A 23,991-nucleotide genomic window follows, 5' to 3' on the forward strand; every position below is an offset into this window, starting at 1 on the left:
CAAAGTCCAAATAAATAAGTGCAGCGTTTCAAAATCTTCTTCAGTAAATAAATAATCCATTAAAACGAAAGTGACAGGTTTAAAACAACAATAGAACAATCCTTTAAAACCGAAGTTAAAATGTTGCTGGAAGCAGTCCTTTAAAACAATGACAAGCCCCATGCTTCTTTTACACTAGCGTCTCACCTGCTGCAGGGCCCAAGCAGGAGAAGCAGGTGAAGCTTTCTCTCTGCAGCTGTCCGCCTTTCCTTTCCAAACAGGTCTGGAGGTCTCCCCAATCCTGGCTTCGGTCATGCCCTCATCGCAGGCCTGAGACTTGGGAGTCCTTGATGACCAGGATGCTTCCCCACCAAGCCTCCCGACTCCCACTGCCGTCCCGGCCTTACGCGTCCAGTCTCTCTTCTTCATTGGTCACTCCCGCTACATGTTCGCTCAGCGGGAGTGACCATTATTACAACTCCCGGGTGTCGGCCTAACACCCAGGCTTCCCATACAGCTGCCTGCGAGCATTCACTCTCACTCTCTCTTCTCTCCTGCTCCTCGCTCTCCAGCAACCTCCGTCTTTCTTTCCTTTCGTCTTTTTTCCCCCTTTTCTAGCCGACTCGCGCTTCTATATATGCTGAGAGGGCATAGCAGCTGCAGCACATTAGTATCCCCAGGAACAATCACGGATGTGGGCAGTCTGTCACCTGTGCACTTAGGTGAGAAACGCCCACACCACAGATTGCCCTGAGACCCGCTTTAGCCACAACCACCATGCCCCAGCGCTAAGCCGCAAGCACGGCGATCATTTATCTAAAAAACCGGCCTTTGCTGAGAGAGCTGTGGACCCACAAATCCACAGTCTCAACTTCTGTTGATTACTTAAAAATCCTCTGTTTGTGCTTTATAATATTAACTAGCCATGTGCGCCCAACTGTGTTGCGCGTGTTAAACTTGTCTGTGAAGGGCTCCCTGTTTAAACGCGGCTGCCAGTCGTGAACTGGGCCCTTCGTCGCACAGCATTATGATTTTTTATAAGGAAAACAAAATTATAAAACAAAACCCTTGGACATTGATTCGATAGGAATGGCCTACTCAGAATCACTGTCCGAATAGTAATTATGTGGTGGTGGAGGAGCATTTCTGCTTCTCTCCGTTCACAGTCCGTCTCGTTTTCATGACACTGTCGTTTCCTCTCACGATCTCTTCTTGACCTTTCTCCAATCTCGCAGGTTGCTTTGTGGCAATCCAAAGAGTAAGGAAGAACCAACGCTTCTTTCTTGAACTCCAAACGCCGACTGATGGAAAATCACAGAAGTGTGCCCGACTTATATACTCTGACTGCTGACCCCCAAGAAGTGGGTGAACATTTGATTTGGACGAAGTGCTGCCAACGACAGTCGATAGAAACACAAAAAACCACAGTCTCGACAACGAAGCAGGTGTCGACGCCAGATCTAAACACACAGAGTGCTATTGACAGTGTTTGTAAAGAAAAGTAACAACCAAGGTGTTGTGTATTCAGCCAGTACAAACAGCACGTAGTCTCCTTTAGTTCAATCCTCTTTAATCAGCACACTCCAACCTCACTTCCTCTCCTCCTCCATCACTACTGCCCTCTACTGAACACAGCAGGAACACCACACAAGGCAGAGAATTCGTGGACAAACAAAGATCAAGATCCAAATGAAGATTATATATAAAGATAGGTGAACAGGTAATGGATATTTATAACAGTAGAGAATCATAACGACTACCTTAATTACAAACTATAGTGAAATGGACAGTAAAGTGGGATGTTGAGGTTTCAAAGCCCAAAAGACCACCAGCTCCAGTCCCCAGCCATTCTACAGTCCATGAATGTGTCCCCATTAACAAGTTACTCTGGTGGAGCTCTTTCCAGCATCTGAAGTTAGGGAAAGAAAAGTTTGGTTTGACAAATCCAGGTTCCTCCGTATTGTGCTCATGGAAAGCTCCGAATTTGGTACAAGCAACACGAGTCGTCAACAGTGCAGGCCTATGGCGGCAGTGAGGGGGATTGGGAATGTTTTTCTGAAATAAGTGTATACTTGATAGGCCCAATACGTCTTGCGGTTTAGATGTTGTTTAGTGAACACCTCTGCTGACCCCTCATGGCTGCAGTTTATCCACGTTTGGATGGACCCTTCATGCGTGATGATGCACCATGTCTCAAGGTATGTATCATTATCGAATTGTTGCAGTGAATTTACTTTACTTAGCGTAGTGTGCGCCAGTCCCCAAATCTCAGCCCTATTGAACATCTTTGGTATGAGGCTGAAACGGCTGTTCTCATGAAGACTGCACATCCATCTAATCTGGAGCAGCTGTACTACACAGTCGTTTTTGCATTGTACTGCAGTAGCTTATAGAATTCATGTTGTTCTGAAGGCCAGTGGGGCACAACACCCAACTAGAGAAGTGGAACTAATAATTAAAAAGGGAGTTCAGTGTATCTGGCAAGAGGAAATCGGGACGATTCTTGACCGGTGAAGCCATTCTCTGTGCCTGTAGGCTCCAGCTCCAGACTCTTGCTAGACGTCACCTGGATACTAACTTATTGGATCTCCTTGGGTTCCTGGGCTTCATCTTCATGTTAGATAGAAGTATGTTGGGTGTACACCTTGTTGGTTTACAATGGTGTCGGCAATGGCCGGTCCTTTTCACTGATCCTGCTTGCCTGTTAGAATTCAGTCATCAACCACACAATCCTGGTGCACAACCGATTATAGACAGATAGAACTTTGTTTGTCTTGGGGAATTTGGCTTTTTTCAGCTCTTTAACTCTCTTTGAGGGTTGAATATTTTTTCCAAAAAACTCAGTTTTCTGAAGAGCACACAAAGCAATGGTTTCACACATAAATCGACATAAAACGTGTTTTGCCACGTGCCGTGGCTGCTGTCGGCGTCTGTTCGGGGTCTTTGTCAGGCACGGGGGTGTCTCGATGACCAGCAGGAATCCACTATGGGTTGGCTCCTTTCGCACAGCAGTAACAGTCACACTGTGCCACAATCTGGTTTGTCCCTCTTGTCATCGGAAGTGGCAGTCCTCAAAGGTGAACGCTGGCATAGGCGCCTCAGCTACACAAACACGTTCAGCACCTCGATCTGCTGATGCTGGTCCCTCTATTTCGTTTTCGATCTCCAGATCACTTGCATCAAAATCCGACAACTCAAGAGTCTGATTCAGCGATAACGATACGCAAAATGGCGTCCACAGAATATTTTACTTTCCACGTTCGCTTTGGTCTTTCGTCAGATGCAGATGCATTTTTAGAGGTTGTTTGCTCTTCGCTACTCACGCACGTGTAGGAAATCTCTGTTAAATCAACGAAGCTAACTTTAAAGAGAGTTGAACTAATACACAACGGTGAGTTCTGTCACAGTTTACACCCGATTACCATCCCCTACCCCTCAATGTCGACATCCACCCTGAATGAATTAAATAAGTAGATAGATAAATATGGATATATAAACACACCAGAATGACTAAAAAGAAAGAAAACTGACTTGATGGTCACAGTCCTACTGCAGCATTGTGCGGGTGTATTACTGTTGGTGTTTCTTCACACACTTGACTGAAAGTCCTCCGTGTTGGTGTGTCAGGGAGAGGATGTGCAGGGTTGTTCACAATGGCACTCAGTTTTCTTTTCATTCTCTCCTTTGCTATGACCACACCTTACAGCATTTCTAAGCCCTTTTTGAGGACATTACTGCTAACCGATGTAATGTTTAGGAGGCAGGGCGTGATAGAAGAGTCTGATGTGCACTGCTACAGTTGATTTCCAGGAAAAAAAAAAGGCTCAAATCATGCAATGGCAGGACATGTTCGGTTCATCTCTTGTTAGATTTGGTGCCCAATAGGGAGGCTTTCCAGTGTGCCTTCCAATAAGAGATATTGACGCTTATTGATTTTATAATACTTCACATTTTATGCTAGAAAACACAACAGCTGCTTTGTACTGTACAAATGATTTGTTATTTTTATTAAGACTTGGGATTGAAGCCAACACAACTGTAACAATCTCAATCTAAAATATGCTAATTGAAAAAAGCAGCAATATACAGCTTTAGTACTTGAACAGAAAACTGTACAGAAAACAAATGTGGATTTTAATATATTAATGCAGTAATTGGCGTTACTCTTCATGTTTATTTGACTTGAAGCTTCAGTAATTTATGCACATGAATTAGAAAATCTGTGTTTGGGATAAGCTACCCTTGGAATTTTTATTAAAATGATTTACTTTTAGTCTATGTGTGCAGCACATATTCTGTAAAAAAAAAAAAAAAAGTTACCCATCATAGAGAGTTCACATGCCATTGTAAGCGGGTCCTCCACCCCCCTCGGGCACCACCCAGTTGATGTTCTGACTGGGATCTTTAATGTCGCAGGTCTTGCAGTGCACACAGTTCTGGGCGTTGATCTGCAGCTTCTGTCCATCTCCTGTTTCTACTGGAACAAATTCATATACACCTGAAATCAAAAAGTATCAATTAGCGTAGGCCGCCCTCCAATGTTCACAAGGAATGTAGTGATGAAGATCATGAGGCACAAAATACACAAAAATAGTTGTATCTAATAATTGAAACATTAAAATGTGTATTTCACTTTACACTCTAAATTGGGGGTGTGTGGTACAGCAGTACTACATAAGTACCAAAAAAACAAACATTTTAAACTGGTGTGGTGCCAGAAGTAAATGTCCGCTTTCCTATCAATACCCCCAAACCCCAACAACGTTCACTATCGTGGAAAAATGTCCATTTTGTAGACTTGATGAAATAAAACTACTCTTTGACGTGATCAGAACTTCATGCATAGGGCGTTTCTTAAATGCAATCAGGCTGTTATGGTTATTAAGAGGGAAGTCACCAGGGAGGCTGGAGTAAGATGGAGAGGTTTTAGAGTTAGCCGTTATTTACTTGAGGAACACTTTGGTCCTGGTACTACGTTCCAAAAGATGCTACTGATGTCAAAATTTTAGTAACTGATCCAAAATATTCTCAAAAGTAAAATAAATTTGTAATTTTCACCCTCTGATAGTGGTCAACAGAGGGTTAGATCCCTGGTGAAAGATTACCAAAAAAAAAATCTATACAGGTGCTGGTTGTAAAATTAGAATATCATGACAAAGTTGATTTATTTCAGTAATTCCATTCAAAAAGTGAAACTTGTATATTAGATTCATTCATTACACACAGACTGATGTATTTCAAATGTTTATTTCTTTTAATGTTGATGATTATAACTGACAACTAATGAAAGTCCCAAATTCAGTATCGCAGAAAATTAGAATACCAATTAAGACCAATGCAAAATAAAGGATTTTTAGAAATGTTGGCCAACTGAAAGGTATGAACATGAAAAGTATGAGCATGTACAGCACTCAATATTTAGTTGGGGCTCCTTTGGCCTGGATTACTGCAGCAATGCGGCGTGGCATGGAGTCGATCAGTCTGTGGCACTGCTCAGGTGTTATGAGAGCCCATGTTGCTCTGATAGTGGCCTTCAGCTCTTCTGAATTGTTGGGTCTGGCGTATTGCATCTTCCTCTTCACAATACCCCATAGATTTTCTATGGGGTTAAGGTCAGGCGAGTTTGCTGGCCAATCAAGAACAGGGATACCATGGTCCTTAAACCAGGTACTGGTAGCTTTGGCACTGTGTGCAGGTGCCAGGTCCTGTTGGAAAATGAAATCTGCATCTCCATAAAGTTCGTCAGCAGCAGGAAGCATGAAGTGCTCTAAAACTTCCTGGTAGACGGCTGCGTTGACCTTGGACCTCAGAAAACACAATGGACCAACACCAGCAGATGACATGGCACCCCAAACCATCACTGACTGTGGAAACTTTACACTGGACTTCGCGCAACATGGATTCTGTGCCTCTCCTCTCTTCCTCCAGACTCTGGGACCTTGATTTCCAAAGGAAATGCAAAATTTACTTTCATAAGAGAACATAACTTTGGACCACTCAGCAGCAGTCCAAAGGCGAGACGCTTCTGACGCTGTCTCTTGTTCAAGAATGGCTTGACACAAGGAATGCGACAGCTGAAACCCATGTCTTGCATACGTCTGTGTGTGGTGGTTCTTGAAGCACTGACTCCAGCTGCAGTCCACTCTTTGTGAATCTCCCCCACATTTTTGAATGGGTTTTGTTTCACAATCCTCTCCAGGGTGCGGTTATCCTTATTGCTTGTACACTTTTTTCTACCACATCTTGTCCTTCCCTTCGCCTCTCTATTAATGTGCTTGGACACAGAGCTCTGTGAACAGCCAGCCTCTTTAGCAATGACCTTTTGTGTCTTGCCCTCCTTGTGCAAGGTGTCAGTGGTCGTCTTTTGGACAACTGTCAAATCAGCAGTCTTCCCCATGATTGTGTAGCCTACAGAACTAGACTGAGAGACCATTTAAAGGCTTTTGCAGGTGTTTTGAGTTAATTAGCTGATTAGAGTGTGGCACCAGGTGTCTTCAATATTGAACCTTTTCACAATATTCTAATTTTCCGAGATACTGAATTTGGGACTTTTATTAGTTGTCAGTTATAATCATCAACATTAGAAGAAATAAACATCTGAAATACATCAGTCTATGTGTAATGAATGAATCTAATATACAAGTTTCACTTTTTAAATGGAATTACTGAAATAAATCAACTTTGTCATGATATTCTAATTTTATGACCAGCACCTGTATATATATGTATATATATATAAAATCCTAAGTCTAAAAGTGCAACGATTTTGTGTCACTTTTTTGTCAAGCTTTAAATCTTTTAAATTATAAACCAAAAAATATCAAGAACTCATGTCCCGCGAGACGAGACTTTGTGCTAAGAGATTTAACCACGCCTGGGGCCGGAAATAAAAGACAAAGAGTAGGACATCTGCTGTACAGGCTTATGAATGTTTGAAGTGCCACACGAGATGCAGATCACACGGCATGGCAGCAGCACCAAGTCAGCAGCTGATCGAGCAAATAGGAGGTAAAAAAACCAAACAATTTGTTTCCCATTTTATCACCGTTTAAGAGGGGGCTTTGGAGGAGTGACTGCGTCTCCTTGGGGTGCGTTCAGACCCCCACTTCACAACGTGAGCGGCAGAGGCGTGAAGTGGTTGGCGCGTAGCGCAAGTTGGGGGAGTTGGCAAGCGAAGCGAGCAGGGGGCAAACCTAATTAATCTAATTAAGAAATTGGTTAAAGTGAAACCCTGCAGCCAAAGCAGACCTCCAGGACTGTAATTGAGGACCTCTGATCTAAAAAGTAAATAAATTTGTATTTGAGAAATAAAGGACTAACAAGGCATAGAGTTAAACACCAACTGTCATTATCAGCAAGGACTGAGTTCTAATTAGGACACTGGCTGGAATGAAAACCTATAGCCACTGTGGCCCTCCAGGACCGTGATTGAGGACCCCTTCTTCTTCTTTCAGCTGCTCCCGTTAGGGGTTGCCACAGCGGATCATCCTCTTCCATATCTTCCTGTCCTCTCCATCTTGTTCTGTCACACCCATCACCTGCATGTCCATAGACCTCCTCTTAGGCCTTCCTCTTTTCTTCTTACCTTGCAGCTCTATCCTTAACATCCTTCTCCCAATATACCCAGCATCTCTCCTCTGCACATGTCCAAACCAACACAATCTCGCCTCTCTGACTTTGTCTCCCAACCGTCCAACTTGAGCTGACCCTCTAATGTCCTCATTTCTAATCCTACCTTTTGCCTTAATCACACCTGTAACTCTGCCACCTCCAGCTCTGTCTCCTGCTTTCTGGTCTGTGCCACCGTCTCCAACCCGTATAACAAAGGTGGTCTCACTACCGTCCTGTAGACCTTCCCTTTCACTCTTGCTGATACCCGTCTGTCACAAATCACTCCTGACACTCTTCTCCACACATTCCACCCAGCCTGCACTCTCTTCTTCACCTCTCTTCCACAATCCCCATTACTCTGTACTGTTGATCCCAAGTATTTAAACTCATCCATCTTCGCCAACTCTACTCCCTCCATCCTCACCATTCCACTGACCTCCCTCTCATTCACACACATGTATTCTGTCTGATTGAGGACCCCTGTTTTAGACAAATGTGCTGTCCTAACTTTAAGGCAACTGTTTGGGGGAAGGCCCCTTTCTGTGTACAAAGCCAGGTCCACATACACAGCGCCCTGACGTCAACCCTGTTGAACGGCTTTAGGATGAGCTGCAGCTCTACTACAGTCTGCCATTCGTAATCGGGTCCAGTCAATTGAATTGACCGCAGGTGGGCACCACACAAGGTGTAGAAATAACTCAACGATGATCAACAGAACAGGATGCACCTGAGCAAAGACTCTGAATCCGTGTGTCAATGGAATACTTCAGTTTTTGTACTTTTAATAAATTTGCAAAAATTTCTACTCTCCTGCTTTGTCATTCTGGGTTATCAAGTGTTGCTTGACAAGGAACAAAATTAATTTAAATGATTTTAGCACAAGGCTACAACTTAAAATGTGTAAAAAGTGAAGGTCTGAACACATTCACATTCCAACCTTGAGAGTCTATTTGAGCAAATGGTGTGGTGCACTGACCATGGAGTGGTAGTGCCCAGTGCTGCTGGGAATGGCAAAACTGTGAAGCTACAGGGTGGTAATGCTGGGAAAATGAACAAGACAAACTATCAGCTTGTTAAGTGCAGACATTACGCAGATTAAACATTCAGAGTCTGGTCTGCCCTCTTAAATGCCAGCATAATACATTAAAATCAGAATGCCCGTTTGTTCAGATGATCATTGGGTAATATACAAAATGAAATGAAACAATGAATTAAACATACCTGCAGGGCAAAATCTTTGCTCCGGCCCATCATAGATGCTTAGATTTTTGTTTACCGGTACGCTGTCATCCATTAACGTCAAGTGGGCGGGCTGGTCATGTTCATGATTAGTTCCACTTAAAGCCACGGAGGACAGCAGATCAAAGCTAATCTTGCCATCAGGTTTGGGGTATTCTATTGGGGTACAGTCTTTAGCTGGTTTCAACTGATGTGCATCAAGGCCTGAATAAGGAAAGGAAAAGAAAGGCATTGTGATGTACAGCAGTACTGCAACTTAAAATACAACAAGCACTGAAACTGTAACATCTGAGTGGAATTAAAGTAGTAACTTGAAACAACGTCGAAAGTGACTTTAAATTTATACTTATAATCAGGAAATGTTATTTATTATGTGTTAAATTACAGCAACACTTGTAAAGACAACACATTTTTCATAGTGCAAATGAGGAGCAGTGCCCTTAGTGTCAGCATTCACAAAATGAAACTACAATGACCTAAATATTACAAAAAGTTATTATAAATTATATCAATCTAAATGGATGGGGGGATGGACAAAAGGAGAATTCAACATTCAAAATAAACAAAGGAAACATAAATCTTACGATCTAACGAGCCTGATGGACTGAATAGCCTCCTCTCATTTGTCAAGTTCTTATGTACCTTCTATGGGCCTTTCTACACAAGTTTGTAACCTTGGCGCTCAGGTGGGGTGACTGGTCCACTTGGCATTCCCTTTTCACGCTCTACAGTACATCCCAACTGTCTCTCTTCATCACATGTGCTACTCTCGATGGAACATGTTGTTACACCCCTGGTGGCCTCAGGTGCATAGAAAAAAAGTATTCACCCCCTTGGAAGTTTTCACATTTTATTCTCATACAAATGGATATAGTTTTGATTTTTTTTTTTTACACACTATTCAACAGAAAAAGAATTTTTATTGTCAAAATGAAAACGGGTCTCTGCAAAGTGGTCTAAATTAATTAAAAATATAAAATAATTGACTGCATAAGTATTCACCCCCATTAATATGACACCTCTAATCATCACTGGTGTAGCTGGTTAGTTTTAGAAGTCCCAGAATTAGTTCAGTGGGTGTCACCTGTCTGCGGTCTAAGTTGATTATAGTATAGATGCCCCTATATTTGGAAGGGCCAACTCGTGGGCTAACCTACGCCAGGAAGACAAAAGACACTCCAAGCAACTCCATAAAAAGGAGAATAAAAAGCACAAATTAGGGACAAAGACAAGAAAATACCAAAGTCACTGAAAATTCTTTGGATTCCTGCGGTGGGTTGGCACCCTGCCCGGGATTGGTTCCCTGCCTTGTGCCCTGTGTTGGCTGGGATTGGCTCCAGCAGACCCCCGTGACCCTGTGTTCGGATTCAGCGGGTTGGAAAATGGATGGATGGATGGATAGTTATTAAGAAACTGAAAGAGTATGGCGGTGCCCGAAAATCTGTTCCAAAGCGTGAATACTTCTTAGAGGCCCTGTACCTCAGCACCCCTGAGTCCCACTTACCTTGTAAGGTTTGACACACTCCTGGTGGCCCCAAGATGGCCCTAACTTTGTAAAATTCAACAGAGGCCCAAATATACTTTACTGGATGACCATGCTGTCTGCCATTGGTTATGGGGGTGACTTCTAATCTCTATCCCCATTTCCCTTGCTGATACTCAGCCATTGTGTAATTATTTCTGTGCCATTCTCCCTCCATAACCGGGGCATGTCCTCCCCGCCAGAGTCCTCTTTTCTGCACTAACACAATCTGTAACATTCCTACCAGTTTCTGCAACTACTTGCACTTCTGCCATCCACTTGTGTAGCACTCACAAATTAAACATTTATTCCCAAACATTGAACCTTACCTTTATGTTTCAATGTCCATGGCTCTTTGCCTCTGAATATCCAATAAAATATTCCTGTGTAAATCATTCCCCCGTAAACTCCCAAAGCCGTATGACAAGAGGGCCTTATGTTTCTAACAGCATACAGCTCCTTCCAAATCCAGGAATTTTGTAAGTTCTCCTCATATTCAGGGAGATGCACTCCTAAATAAAAATATCAAATTTAATTTTAGAATTCTGAGAAATGTTTCTTTGTCATGTTATTATTATACAAATAGTTAACTATTATTATTGAGACAAGAAATGTACAAGATGAAAATATGTTATTTTGTGTAAATGAATTCTGAAGGAAGGCCCCTTGGACTCAAAGATGTTCCATTAAAATTTTACTGCATTGCAAGAACACTGTGTTTGCGTTCAACTTGATGGCAGAATACAGCCAGTAATTTATTTTGCTTAGAAGATGCAAAGTGACTTACTGTACAAAAGTGGTCAACATAATTGAGTAACATCAGTCTGGAGGACAGTTTGGGAACAAATGTTACAGGACAAGGGTACAAAATTGATCATCACTAGTGAAGAGCTCAGAACAAAATACAAGTGAGTGTCACTTCCTTAGTAACGAAAACTTAACTGCTAATATCAGTTAGATAAAACTTCACTAAACAGGAGGGTCTTCAAACGTTTCTTAAGAGGGAGTCAGAATGTTGAATTGAGGTGTCCAGCTCGTTTCACCATTTGGAAAGAGTCTAGATTGAGACTTAATGTGACACAGAGGAGGCATTACCAGATGCTGTTCATCAGCGTACCTGAGAGGGTGAGAAGGAGCATAGGGCCTCACAAAAGTCTCCATATACATTGGTGCTGATCCACCAACTACTCTGCAGACAAACAGCAAGGTTTGAACTTAATAAATGGCACTGCAGGAAGCCAATGTAGCTATCTAAAAAGAGAAGTGACAGGTGCCCGCCTCAGCTGTTGAACACCAGTTGTGCGATATATTTTGAATCATCTGCAGTGGCTTGGTGACACATGCTGTTACTCCTGCCAGCAGAAAGCTGCCGTAGTCTTGGCATGACAAGACCAAAGCCTGGACCAGGAGTTGTTCTGCATATTCTGTCAGATATGATCTGATCTTGTGGATGCTGTACACCTTTAATTTGAGCTTTCCAACTTCAAGGAGCTGAAAGAGCATTACAGAATTGAGACAACTAATGTTATATGTTGTACTATATAGGTGTATGGGCTCACTTTGAAGGGTTGAGGTGAATTACTGGTGGATACAGGAACAAGATCACCTGGATATTTTTTTTATTTGCAAATGTGTTGAACATTTAAGTCAGGTGAAGGTTCTAAGGCAGAAGTACAAGAGTAACTGGTGGCTTGGAGTTGAAAACAAAAGCCTGTGCTATATGAGAAAACAAGGCAGGGCTTGACAACTAAAAACTAAGGATGCTAAGGCGTAAGCAGGTCTTATAGTGACTTTTCAAGGAAAAATTTGCTGAAAAAAGGTCAGCAAATCCACTGTGAAAATCACTTTGGCAAATTTGGCAATTAATATTATTAGGAGCATCAATACTAACCACTAAACTGACATGACATAGTGCTATGGCAAATTTTAGACTCTGTATAAATCATTATAACTATGCTATGACATCCGAGGGTGACATGTGACATTCAGTTAGGTTCCATATTGTGTTGTACTGTATCTACCTAGCTTCACACAATGCCACCATTGCTACTCCATTCTGGTGAAATGAAACAATTTTAATTCAAATGAACAAAAGGGCAAATAAGTGGCAAATCCTTTCAGTTATTTCTTAATCACATGAGATAATATATGAAAAATGGTTTATTGGAGAATGGAATAATTAGGGCTGAGCAATATGGAAAAAATTTGATCACAATATTTTTTTTTCCATATCAGTCGATATTGATATATATCACAATATAAATCAAATCACTATTTCTGTCAAGCTTAAAAGTTCCTTGCGTGAGATGTGAAGATATAAGGTTAATGTTGGTTTGAATATAATTTATTTTCTGTCAGAAGTTGATCATGACAAATGTACTGTATAACATTATACAACTGTATTTTAAATAAATAAAATAGGTATATACAGTATAATAAACTAAAATCTTAATTCTGACCAGTCGAAAGCTTCAAGTGTTACAGGAGAACACAAGCAAAATGCACAACTAAATTCTTTGGTCAATTCCAAATAAATAAAATAGGGAATACAAAATAAAAAACTCAGTTTTGACCAATCAAAGGCTTTCACGTTTTTTCACGCTAAATTTGTTGGTCAAGTAAATAAAATAAAATCTTAATTCTAAAATCTTAAATATAAAACAAAAAATCTTAAAGCTTTCAAGTTTTACAGGAGAACAGTGTAAATTCTTTGGTCAGTTCCAAATAAATAAAATAGGTATTAATACAAACTAAAATCTCAAAAAAACTACCTCTATATCGTATCCTTTCCTTTGTCTAGATTCAAACCGTTTTAAATGGTTGGGAAACAAACCCACAACTCAACAGACAAAAACATTCTGTACCTGTCCCGAGTACAAATTCAAGCAGCTTTCAAATGTAAACGAAGGAGAACAAAAACAAAAGGCACCAAGGCAAAAAATAAAAAAAAGAAAGGCACAAGAAATCCCCATCAGCACAGCACTTGCTTGGGTCTGGGACTGTGTGCGCTGTAAAGATTGGCACTGACCAGATGGCACAGAAGATCAGTAGTATTACCTGTCTTTGTGGGTACATGTTTTCGATACAATTTGCAGTTCACGCTACTCTGCTTCTTGTGGGACTTTAAATAGCCCGAGTATTTCCACCCTGCTGAATTCCTTGGACCTTTCTTTTCAACGATGTCCTCACCTTTTGGGCGTTGAGCTGTGTCCACTGGGGTGTCTTCTTTGGTAACGCTGATTTTTTTTGAGTTTTTGTTAACATTTTCTGTTGTTATTTTGACCTTTATCTCGCTCCCACTGCTGAAGTATGCAGCTGTTGCAACCCAAACATTAGCAAATGTGCCAGCTCGGGCGGCATGGTGGTGCAGTGGTAGTGCTGCTGCCTCGAAGTGAGGAGACCTGGGTTCGCTTCCCGGGTCCTCCCTGCGTGGAGTTTGCATGTTCTCCCTCCGTCTGCGTGGGTTTCCTCCCACAGTCCAAAGACATGCAGGTTAGGTGCTGTGGCGATCCTAAATTGTCCCTAGTGTGTGCTTGGTGTGTGTGTGTCCTGCGGTGGGCTGGCGCCCTGCCTGGGTTTTGTTCCTGTCTTGCATGACCCTGTGTTAGCATATAGCGGGTTGGACACTGACTGACTCCTGCCAGCTCTGTGCTGTGTGTGTCAACCTAACCTGGTGTGGCAGTAACTCTATTCCAGCCACAATTGGTTTGGCATGACGCTATTCTCATTATCATTGGCTTTTTGTGTTCTCTGTCAAAACATGGAATTCAGTTATATTGACTTTCTATTGACCATTACTTATGTTTCTTTTGAGGAAATGTTATTTTACGATAATTATCTTTATTGTTTTATAGCCCAGACCTAGGAACAATACAGATTTTGATAGTGAATAGGTTTAACAGTCTGTTTTGGCGAGCTTATCTGCCCCGAAACCCCCCAGAAGTGATGCCAAATCTAAGGGATCATAATAGGGATACAATATGTTATTATAATCACTACTGACATTTTAATAAAAGCCTGTTGTGAGGAAAGCACATCAGTGAGGTAGATAGTAGTATGCAATTGTTGACAATTAATTTGCTACACATAAAACTTTGCATGAGAAATATTCAAAAACACACAAGAAATATTTACCTGCTGTTTCTGAATGGAAATTCTCATCAGTGATTTTCTGGAAGATGGTTTCAGCTGCTAACATACCACTCTTAATGGCGGTGTGAGTCCCTTTAATTTTAGGGACATTCATGAAACCAGGACTGCATCCAATTAATAGGCCACCAGGAAAAGTAAGCCGGGGAATTGACTGAAAAAAAAAAAACAGTTTCAAAGATGGATTTTTTCAGCCTAACTTTTATATAACAAAAAAATTAGATACTGGTTTTCTGCAGATAATCCAGTTTCTTCTAACATCCTAAGGAAGTTCAAGCTTGGCTGGCAAGTGACTCTAGATTGGTCTGGTACAGGTGAGTGTGACTGTGTGAATGACTGAACATTAGAAACACTGTGATGATAACAGGCCATTCAGTGCCAACTACTTGTTCATCCTATTCCCCGAGGTTGTCCAAAGTCCTATTAATTGTGTCCCCTTTTAATCTCCATTCTTTTACATTGAAAAGTTTAATCTGTTTTAGTGTCTCCTCATGGTTTATATCTCTCAATCCTGGAATCAGCCTAATCATACTCTTCTGAACTTTCTCTAGAGCTGCTATGTCCTTTTTATAATATGGAGACCAAAACTGAACATAGTACTCCAACTGAGGCTTCATCAGTGCATCATATAACTTAATCATAACCTTCCCCTTTACTTCAATTCCACACATTATGATGTACAATCTAACATCCTATTAGCTTTCTTGATCTCTTTTGTCCACTGTCTTGATTTGGATAGTGATTACTCCATTATGGCTCCCAGGTCCTTCTCATATGGGGTACTTTTGAGTTTTTAAGTCTAAAATTGCACTGAATGGTGCCCTGTGATGTACTGGTGCCTTGTCTTGGACTGGTTACATGTCTTGCAATTGATGCTGCCAGAATTGTTTTGTACCTACTGAAACTCTAGAATAAGTACATTCTAAAAATGAATGGAAAAAACTATCAGAAGGCAATAAATTGTTGGCATAAAAAAAGTATACCTGGAAACCACCTTCATTTAGAGCTCTAGCTCCATATGCGATTCTGTGACCGCCTTCCAGAGTTGGAGCTATTGCTGGATGATGTTTCCACCTTTGAAATTCTCGGAATGGACTCAGGTATGGGTTCTGATAATCCAGGCCAACCTTGAAGAAAAATATAAGAGGAATATAGCAGTGCAGGTGAGTTTTCAGGTTTTTGCAACTGGCTATTTTAAAATAAAGGTTGATTAAATAAGATTCTTTAATTTTTCTAATGGGCCAAGGCATCACTTGAAAAAAAATATCTAAAAATATTCTTACTCTGGAAACCATATGTTAATTATATTCAATAAATGTTAACTATGAAGCATGAACTTGTAGAGTTATGTGTGCCTCCAGTAGTTAAACCTAATTTTAATTTTCCTCCTAATTCATTGGTCAAGAGTCCTGTCTTCATTCTAGAAGCAAAGTAATATGGGAATGCATGTTCTGTGTATGATGTGTGCTGAATTTTCCAGAAGTATTTATTTTAAAATATTATAGCAAAAATGCATCAGTTTTGCATGTTCTGAGCATACCACTGATAACTGACACGTGGATTTTGCAATATGAGTAACATGAGGTTTGTTCTCTCTTTTCCACGGACGTTTCTCATATCATTTGATATTCACAGCACTGGTCACCTTGGGATACTGTTACGTCATAAACTTTTTTCTCTCCATTCTGCATGAAGACATGAGATTAAGATTTTTTCTTGACCATTACTACAAACTACATAGGGTAAATAACATATAAGAAAAATATTTTATGGGTGGAGTATTCCTTTAATGAAAAGATTCTCTTTCGTACCTTTAATATAAACATACATTTTGCCTGAATGCATAGTTACACAGGACAACACGCAGTGAAATGCATCCTGATCTGCTTATCAAAAACTGTGCAAATTTAGAAGAATATCAGTTAGATTAACAAAAAGTCATAGATTGAAAGATAACAGTATAGTAGAACATAATAAATAAGTAAAATTATGTGAATAAAGTAGAATTAAGTGTAATAAGGTGCAATAGTGTAGTAATTATTGTGCAAATCCAAAGTTAGACTGGTGCATAGTTAAATGAGGCAGTTTGTTTGTTTGCGCTACTGCAATCGTTACTTTTTTATATTTTCTAATTTTCCTACTTTCATATCCTTTAACTTTCTCCACATGTGTATAGCGCCAACGTTTTTTTTTTTTTTGAGCCTTTCTAATTTCCCTGGTTTCATAGTCTCTAACCTGCTCTGCATGTGTTTAGCGCCAATGTTTCTAAACGTCTTTATGTAAGTTCTACTTTCTTTTACTCATTGTCTTTTAATTCTGAGCCGGATTGGACGTGCTTTTTTTTCAATTCCACTTGTTCCGGGCTGATAATTACTTTCCTTATTTTCTGAATTTGCACCTCGATTATTCTTTTTTGCTCTTTTTTCTGTCCAACGCATTTGAGTCTCTTTTCTCCGCGCTTTCTTCTTCGCTTAGATGTCAACATTTAATTTATAACGTACTGTCCTTATACGCTTTATATACGCTGAGAGCCCTGGATCTGTGTGTACTCAAATCCTTCCCAAGACTGAATGTTTTGCTGCCCCGATGTCCTATTTGATAGATTGTAAGTAGGGCATGTCTTTGGTCTTGCGGGTCTTTAAAATGTCTCCCGAGAAGATCACGTTTCGTAGACTTGCTTTTTGCTTTCCAGGACATGATTTCTTTTTATAATAGATAGATTTAATTTTTAATGTATTTGTTTTCATGTAACTTTTTTAATATTACATGTATTAATAATGGTTTATATTTATGTGATTTTAAAACTATATCATTCCCCTCCTTGAAACTTAAAACATAGTTATCATATTGTTTCTGTAATCTCAAATAGCTTATGTAATGAATGACATAAGTAAGGCCTTTTTGGGGGGAAAAATACACAAGAAGTTGTTCATGGTCACTGAGATGAAACTAACTATAATTGAGAAAACATTTTTAATATTATAATATAAATTAATAAATACAGAAGTGGTCTTACGACAAAGCCTATGGCCACCAATGGTTCTCCTTCATTTAAATGATACATAAATGATCCCCCATAAGAATGTCTGTCCAGAGGCCAGCCAACTGTGTGTTCTATTTTGCCAGGTTTCCATTTCTTCTCATCCACAATCCAAAGCTGAGTAGAGAAGGGAGAACTTCAGAACCAATGAATAGGAATTAAAGTCTCATCATCCAATAACTATATATTATAAAAGAATACATAATCAAAACTGAGGTATTACTTATCACATGACTAGTTTAGCCTTAATTAGTTCATTAAATTTGTTAAGATGAAAAAAGCATCTGGAAATCCAACTGTACTAGGTAAGGTGATAATAATTCACCTCAATTGATTTTTGTGTAGCACTCTTTGTTAAGTACGGACAAAGTTAAAACTATATAGTCCACAAAACCTTATAGCATGCACAAAAACCATAACTGCATTAAACCAATAATAAACAAGAACAATTTCACTTTGATATAAACAAATCAGGACACTATAAAGTCCTTTATAATTAGGATAGGGCCAGTTGACGACAGAAGCAGTCAGCGGCATTCCAGGAGAAAGTAAACAGCTGGAGGGTCACAGTCACATCTCAACAACTTGGTAAGCAAAACTGTGCAAGCCTAGTGGGCTCGAATCATGTGCATCATGAAATGATAAATTGTAATGGTACTTCTAAGGTTATTCACCTCTTTCAGTCCTATTGCGTATGTTTGAGGTTCACATTTCTCTCTCAAGTTGAACTTTTTATATAGCTGCTTTGCCAAATGTCCATGGCAACCTTCACTGAATATTGTTATTTTAGCATGAAGCTCCATTCCTCTTTCAAATACTTCCTGTACATTGAAGAAAAAAAATTATCAGTCTTTAAATCAATTAATCATGCACATTTATTATTTATTTTTCATTTTCTTTTTTCATTTTCACCAGCCAAGTAACATACAAAATCTGAATTAGTGTAAGCCACCCTAATTTGGTGTGTTCATAAGAAATATAATGATTTATATTCTGAAGTAGAAGTAAATAATAAACAAGAATAGTTTTGACAAATATTTGAAATATTAAAATGTGTGATCAGCACCCTCGAAATAGCATAAAAAGAGACTCCACATGCCTATATTACTTATCTCCATTTGTTTCAAAGTTTTGTGAAAAGGAGTAACTTTGACCCCATGTATCCCTCTAAAGCAGGGGTGGACAACTATTTTTTATGGGGGCCACATGAGAAAACCAGCTAGTTAAGGAGGACACAACACATTCTGTCAACTGTTAAATTATGGTAAACATGTTATATTTCTTAAATGCTCCATAATAAAATTGATATAAACCACATATTCACAGGTTTTGCATGATTTACTGAACCATGGCACATATGCACACTATAGCGTGCTTTCTAACACAACCTACAATTCCTGATTGTGTAAAGCAAAAATAAATAAATAATGTTTTACTACATTAATCACTGATAAAGGTATTTTACTATCTTTGTACCTTTGACAGGTGAGTGGGAAGAACTAAATCTCTGATGAGCTTCAACTAGTGCACTGAAGTTAGCTGTAATTGCTGATATTGCTATTCGCAGTACAGCAGACAGATGGTCATCACTGACTTGAACCTGAATTTGTTGAATTTCAATATGTATATTGATCCAAAGAGGACAAGCATTCTCTGAACTAGTCTTCTCAAGTGTGGGAAATTCTTCTTTTTCAGAGAATTGTAGAATTATCAGTAATGGCACGGACTTGGAAGTGTTCTGTCAGCAATGCATCAGACTGCAAGTCTATAAGTTCAAGTTGCACCTCACTGGGGACACTGTCCGGGAGATGGAGAAGAGATGGTGAACATTTTCCACTGCTTTGAAGTCTTCAAGTATCCAGGAAAGCTCACCCTGCAGTGCATAGAACATGGCTGCATATCTGTTAAGCTGATCAGCGGACAGATTCCTCCCTCTCAGTGTGGGAAGATGTGTCAATGTGTTCCTCTCTACTTGATGAAACAGAAGCTGCAGCTTCCTCATGAAGGCCTTGACTAGGCTGTGCATATCATGTGCAAATAGGTGTTTGCCTTGCAATTTTGTATACAGTTCATTCGTAAGTGCAGTCAGATCCACAGCAAATGCTAAACCTGATAGCCACTCAGTGCTGCTTACTGTAGATCAGGGTTGGGTTTTCCCTTCATTTGATAAAACTCCTAAATCTCCGATTTCAGATCTCAGACCTCTTTGAGCACTTTGCCCAAGCTTAGCCACCTCACAGCTGTGTGGTGTCCCAGATCAGTGTGATCAGTCTCATGTTCCTCCAACAGTGTAACAAACAGTCTGTGATTTAATGCCCTAGCCCTGAGGAAATTTGCGGTGTTTATTAGAACATCAACCACATGAGGTGGAGTGGTGGCTCTGAGGTTAGTGATCTGTGCCAGTAATCGGAAAGGTTGCCAGTTTGAATCCCTTAAACGCCGGAAGTGACTCTGCTCCACTGGGCCCTTGAGCAAGGCCCTTAACCTACAATTGCTTCGTCCTGGATATGATGTTAATCTGCATCCAGCCCTGCAAGCAGGTCCTCCAACTTTGGGCTGGGTTAATCTCAGCCACTTTTTTGTTCATCCTTTTTAAACGTCCAAAATTTTTGCCTGTCAAATTGGGAGAGCCATCAGTTGTCACACCAACTAACTCTTCCCACTGTAGTCCTAACTTCTGTAAATAAATCCTTACGGTTCACAAACTGCATAGAAGCCAGATCTTCTGTCATTTCAAAGTCTTTCATTACTCCTTTCACAAAAATCAGCAGCTATGAGGTGTCTTGAATATCACAGCTCTCATCCAAGGCCAAGGGGAAGAAGTCAACATTTTCCACCATGCCTTTCAGCTGTAGTACCACACTCTCTACAATTTCCTCAGTCCATCTTTTAACTTCGCCGTGAAAAAGACAGATATACAAACGCACCCTCCTTCACTGGACAAAGGATTGCTTCAGACTTCAATAAGTACTCTTTAACAAATTCTCCATCAGAAAATGTTTTTCTTCTTTTGGCATTTTTATGAGCTAATATATAGCTGGTTTTTACTGTTCCTTCCTTTTTTCTATTAAGCTTTGATATTTTTGCAGTTTAGATAACAGTTCCTCTGCAGTCCTCACCTTCTCCTCTTCAGATGAATTTCTGTATTTTTTGGCATAATTGGTCTCGAAAGTGAAGGCTCAAGGTGTAGTCTTTAAATGCAACAATGTGTTCTTTGTATACCAAACAGATTACTTTACCGCTAATCTCTGTGAAAAAATACTTAGGGTATTTTTGTTGGAAGGATTTGTTGAATGATCTGTCTTCCACATTAACTTTTCGTCTTTTACCACTCTTTTTTGTTGTGTCTTTGCACAAAATGCAGACAGGACACAGATTAACAACAGGTGTCATCTCCATTTATTCAATATAACACAAACAATCTCTATCTCACCCCCTTATGCAATCTCCCACAATTTCCCATATACAGTATATCAATTCTGATCTGCACCTGCACAGTCACATCTAGCTCCAATGCAGACTGACCCGCCCAGGCAAGTACTTGCCGTCCACATCTTTCATGGGCCATACAGAACCACACCATGGGCCATACAATGCCCAAGTCGGCTCTACAGGATGAACCCCTGGGGCCAGTTGATCTGGCCTGCACAACTTCAAGTCCTTCTGAACATTTTTCCTCAAGACACCTACTGGTTTAGAGTTTTTTTGGGTCAAGAGGCCCGAAAACATGGTGAAACCCTAAAAAGCTCAACATCTTGCATAACTAGACATCAAGACAAGTCAAACATTACGAGAAGAGACACAAAAATAACCGGACTGGGCTTGGGGCTTTCCTGGAAAACCGTCTGGAGGTCGGCTGAACGTGAATCATAGAACTATATCCCCTCCTACACGTCCTCTCAAAGCGCCGACCAGCTATGTATATCCTGTGAATGGCCCAGTCAGTATTTGCACAACAATTGCTACACGGTTTGTCGCTATAATGTTGGGTGAAAAAAAAATCGAACAGCGAATCAACATCAAATTTCTCGCGAAATTGAACAAAACGGCCACAGAAATTTATGAAATGATAAAAACAGTGTACGGTGACAACAGTTTGTCTCGCATACAAGTTTTTGAGTGGCACAAACATTTCAAGGAAGGACAAGAAAATATGGAAGATGTTCAACACCCAGGTCAAGAGTGGGGTGGGTGCTTCACCAAGACAACGCTCCCGCGCGCAATGCTTTTTCCGTAAAGCAGTTTTTGACTGACAAAAACATTACTGTCCTCGATCATCCTCCCTATTCGCCCGATTTAGCTCCCTGTGATTTTTACTTGTTCCCGAAAATCAAGTCTACAGATTATTTCTGCAATGCAGAACACAGAATTTTACCAAAAGATATAAAATACAGAAGTGATGAATATGTCATGAGATGATCTCTAGCTTTTTCTTAGTAAATTTTCCAGTCGTGTCTACAATAGATAGATAGATAGATACTTTATTAATCCCAATGGGAAATTCACAATATACAGTAGGGCATAGATTTTGCTCTGATTAATTCCTTCATGCAACAGGACTAACTGATACCTAAAGAATATTTGGAGTTAAGCACTGAAAAAAAAGTCTAAGGCTTTAAGTTGACTTAATATACTCTTTAATAATACCAATTGTGCTCTAGTTATTTAATCTTTTATTTAAAGTTGGCACAAATTTACAAATGGTTCACATGTAAAGGGAGTGTAGACCCTACCCTATACAGTAAATTGCTATTACTGTGATCAGGTGTATTACGGTTTATTAAAGTTTGACAACTGGTAATTAGTCTGAAAACCAGCCATGAACATTCAACTGAAGGACCATATTCTGAACCCACCTAATACTTTACAGGTGTTGGATAGCTGGAGTGTTTCCTAGCAGCACTGAGTCCAAGGATGCCACTAATGCAGATGACTGTACTTGCCTGCTCACACCAGAACAACACAGAGTCACCAGTTAACCTACTGTGCATATCTTTGGGTTATGGGACTTAATCTGCATTAATTGCCATACCTTAGGTGATCCGTCCTTGGCAATTCCCACATCATTTGTAGCTATTCCCTTCACACTGCCATCTTCATGGAACAAAACCTAAAATTAGAAAAGTAAATAACACAAAGAGTGAGTTTCTCTGCATTTGTTCCAAGAAAAAATAATGACATGCATATTTAGAGAAAAGTAACTTTTCAAAAAATACATTTCTATACGGTACAATAAAGGTCTATGAAAGTAGACTTATGCTGTTCTCAGTCAGATTATCATTATTCAGCTTCACACAGGCCACCACTCCACTTGTATGTATTGTAAATACAGTTAAAATATGATTTACATTAGTGAATTTAAAATAACAAAATGTTAAGCAGCATTAATAGTTTTAAGTGTATTTCTTACAATTTACTGCTAATTTGCAACAAAAACTGTCAAATGGATTTCAAAGCACAATTGTGACATAAATATATTGCATTTTAGTTACTGTGATGCAAGCTTGTAATTTTCTTCAGATCAAGCCAAAACACGTCATGTCCCGTCATTTTCTAACCCGCTTAGTCCTGAAAAGGGTCTTGGGTGGGTGCTGGAGCCTATCCCAGCAAGCACAGGGTGCTGGGCAGAAATAAACCCTGGACAAGGCAGGCGCCAGTCCATCGCAGGGAGAACGCACACACACACCAAACACACCCTAGGGCCAATATACCATCGCCAATCCACCTAACCTGCATGGGAAAATATACAAACTCCACGCAGGGAGGACCCTGGACATGAACCCTGGTCTCCTTACCAGTGTGCTACCATGAGACCCCAAGCCAAAACGTCTACAAAAAAAATACTTCTAAAGCCATACTATTGCTTTTTTAGAGAAAAACAGACTAATTGCCTAAACTGGAACACAAACACAATCCAATTCACTGAACACTGTATCTCTTGTACTTCATACCATTCTGGTATATTTGGATAATAAAATATACTATGGAAGACTCCTTCTTATAAATTATAGTTCATTTAAATCAGTTTTACCAGCAAAGCTTACAACCGAAAGCCTCAGTGTAGGATTTAGTGCCACCCTCTGTAACTTGATTTTGCATTTCCTACCTGGCAGACCTCACCATGTGCAGATTGGAAGCGCTCTGTACTGACCATCAACACAGGTACTCCAAAGGGCCTGTTCATCTATGACTATGTATCAAGACACAGCTCCAACTACACCATTGAATGTGCTTATGACACCACCATCATATAGGGCTGTTCAACAACAATGGCCAACAGAGAAAAGGTCTACATGATAAGTCAGTGGTGCCAGGACAACAATCTCATCCTTAATGTCAGTAAAACCAAGGAGCTAGAAGGCAGACAACATTCCCATTTATATTTCAGGAGATGCTGCAGAGATGGTGAGCTGCTCTAAATTTCTTGGAGTAAACCTTACAGATGAACTTA

The 23,991-nt window shown here is 40.1% G+C and overlaps 1 protein-coding gene across 1 annotated transcript in view; it reads right to left on the bottom strand.

The window, feature by feature from the left end:
* Positions 1–3,956: 3,956 nt before the first annotated feature.
* The window catches only part of etfdh (electron transfer flavoprotein dehydrogenase), a 46,967-nt gene continuing 26,932 nt past the window's right edge, over positions 3,957–23,991 (bottom strand). The window contains exons 6-13 of the mRNA XM_028802657.2: positions 22,573–22,650; positions 18,215–18,361; positions 17,517–17,657; positions 15,484–15,627; positions 14,486–14,654; positions 10,681–10,863; positions 8,812–9,033; positions 3,957–4,477 (exon numbers count right to left, since the gene is read on the bottom strand). Coding sequence (XP_028658490.2) covers positions 4,314–4,477; positions 8,812–9,033; positions 10,681–10,863; positions 14,486–14,654; positions 15,484–15,627; positions 17,517–17,657; positions 18,215–18,361; positions 22,573–22,650 — 1,248 coding nt within the window. The 3' untranslated portion in view covers positions 3,957–4,313. The remainder of the gene's footprint in view (positions 4,478–8,811; positions 9,034–10,680; positions 10,864–14,485; positions 14,655–15,483; positions 15,628–17,516; positions 17,658–18,214; positions 18,362–22,572; positions 22,651–23,991) is intronic.

Source organism: Erpetoichthys calabaricus, chromosome 5, assembly GCF_900747795.2.
Source record: "Erpetoichthys calabaricus chromosome 5, fErpCal1.3, whole genome shotgun sequence".
In the NCBI taxonomy this organism is placed as follows: Eukaryota; Metazoa; Chordata; class Cladistia; order Polypteriformes; family Polypteridae; genus Erpetoichthys; species Erpetoichthys calabaricus.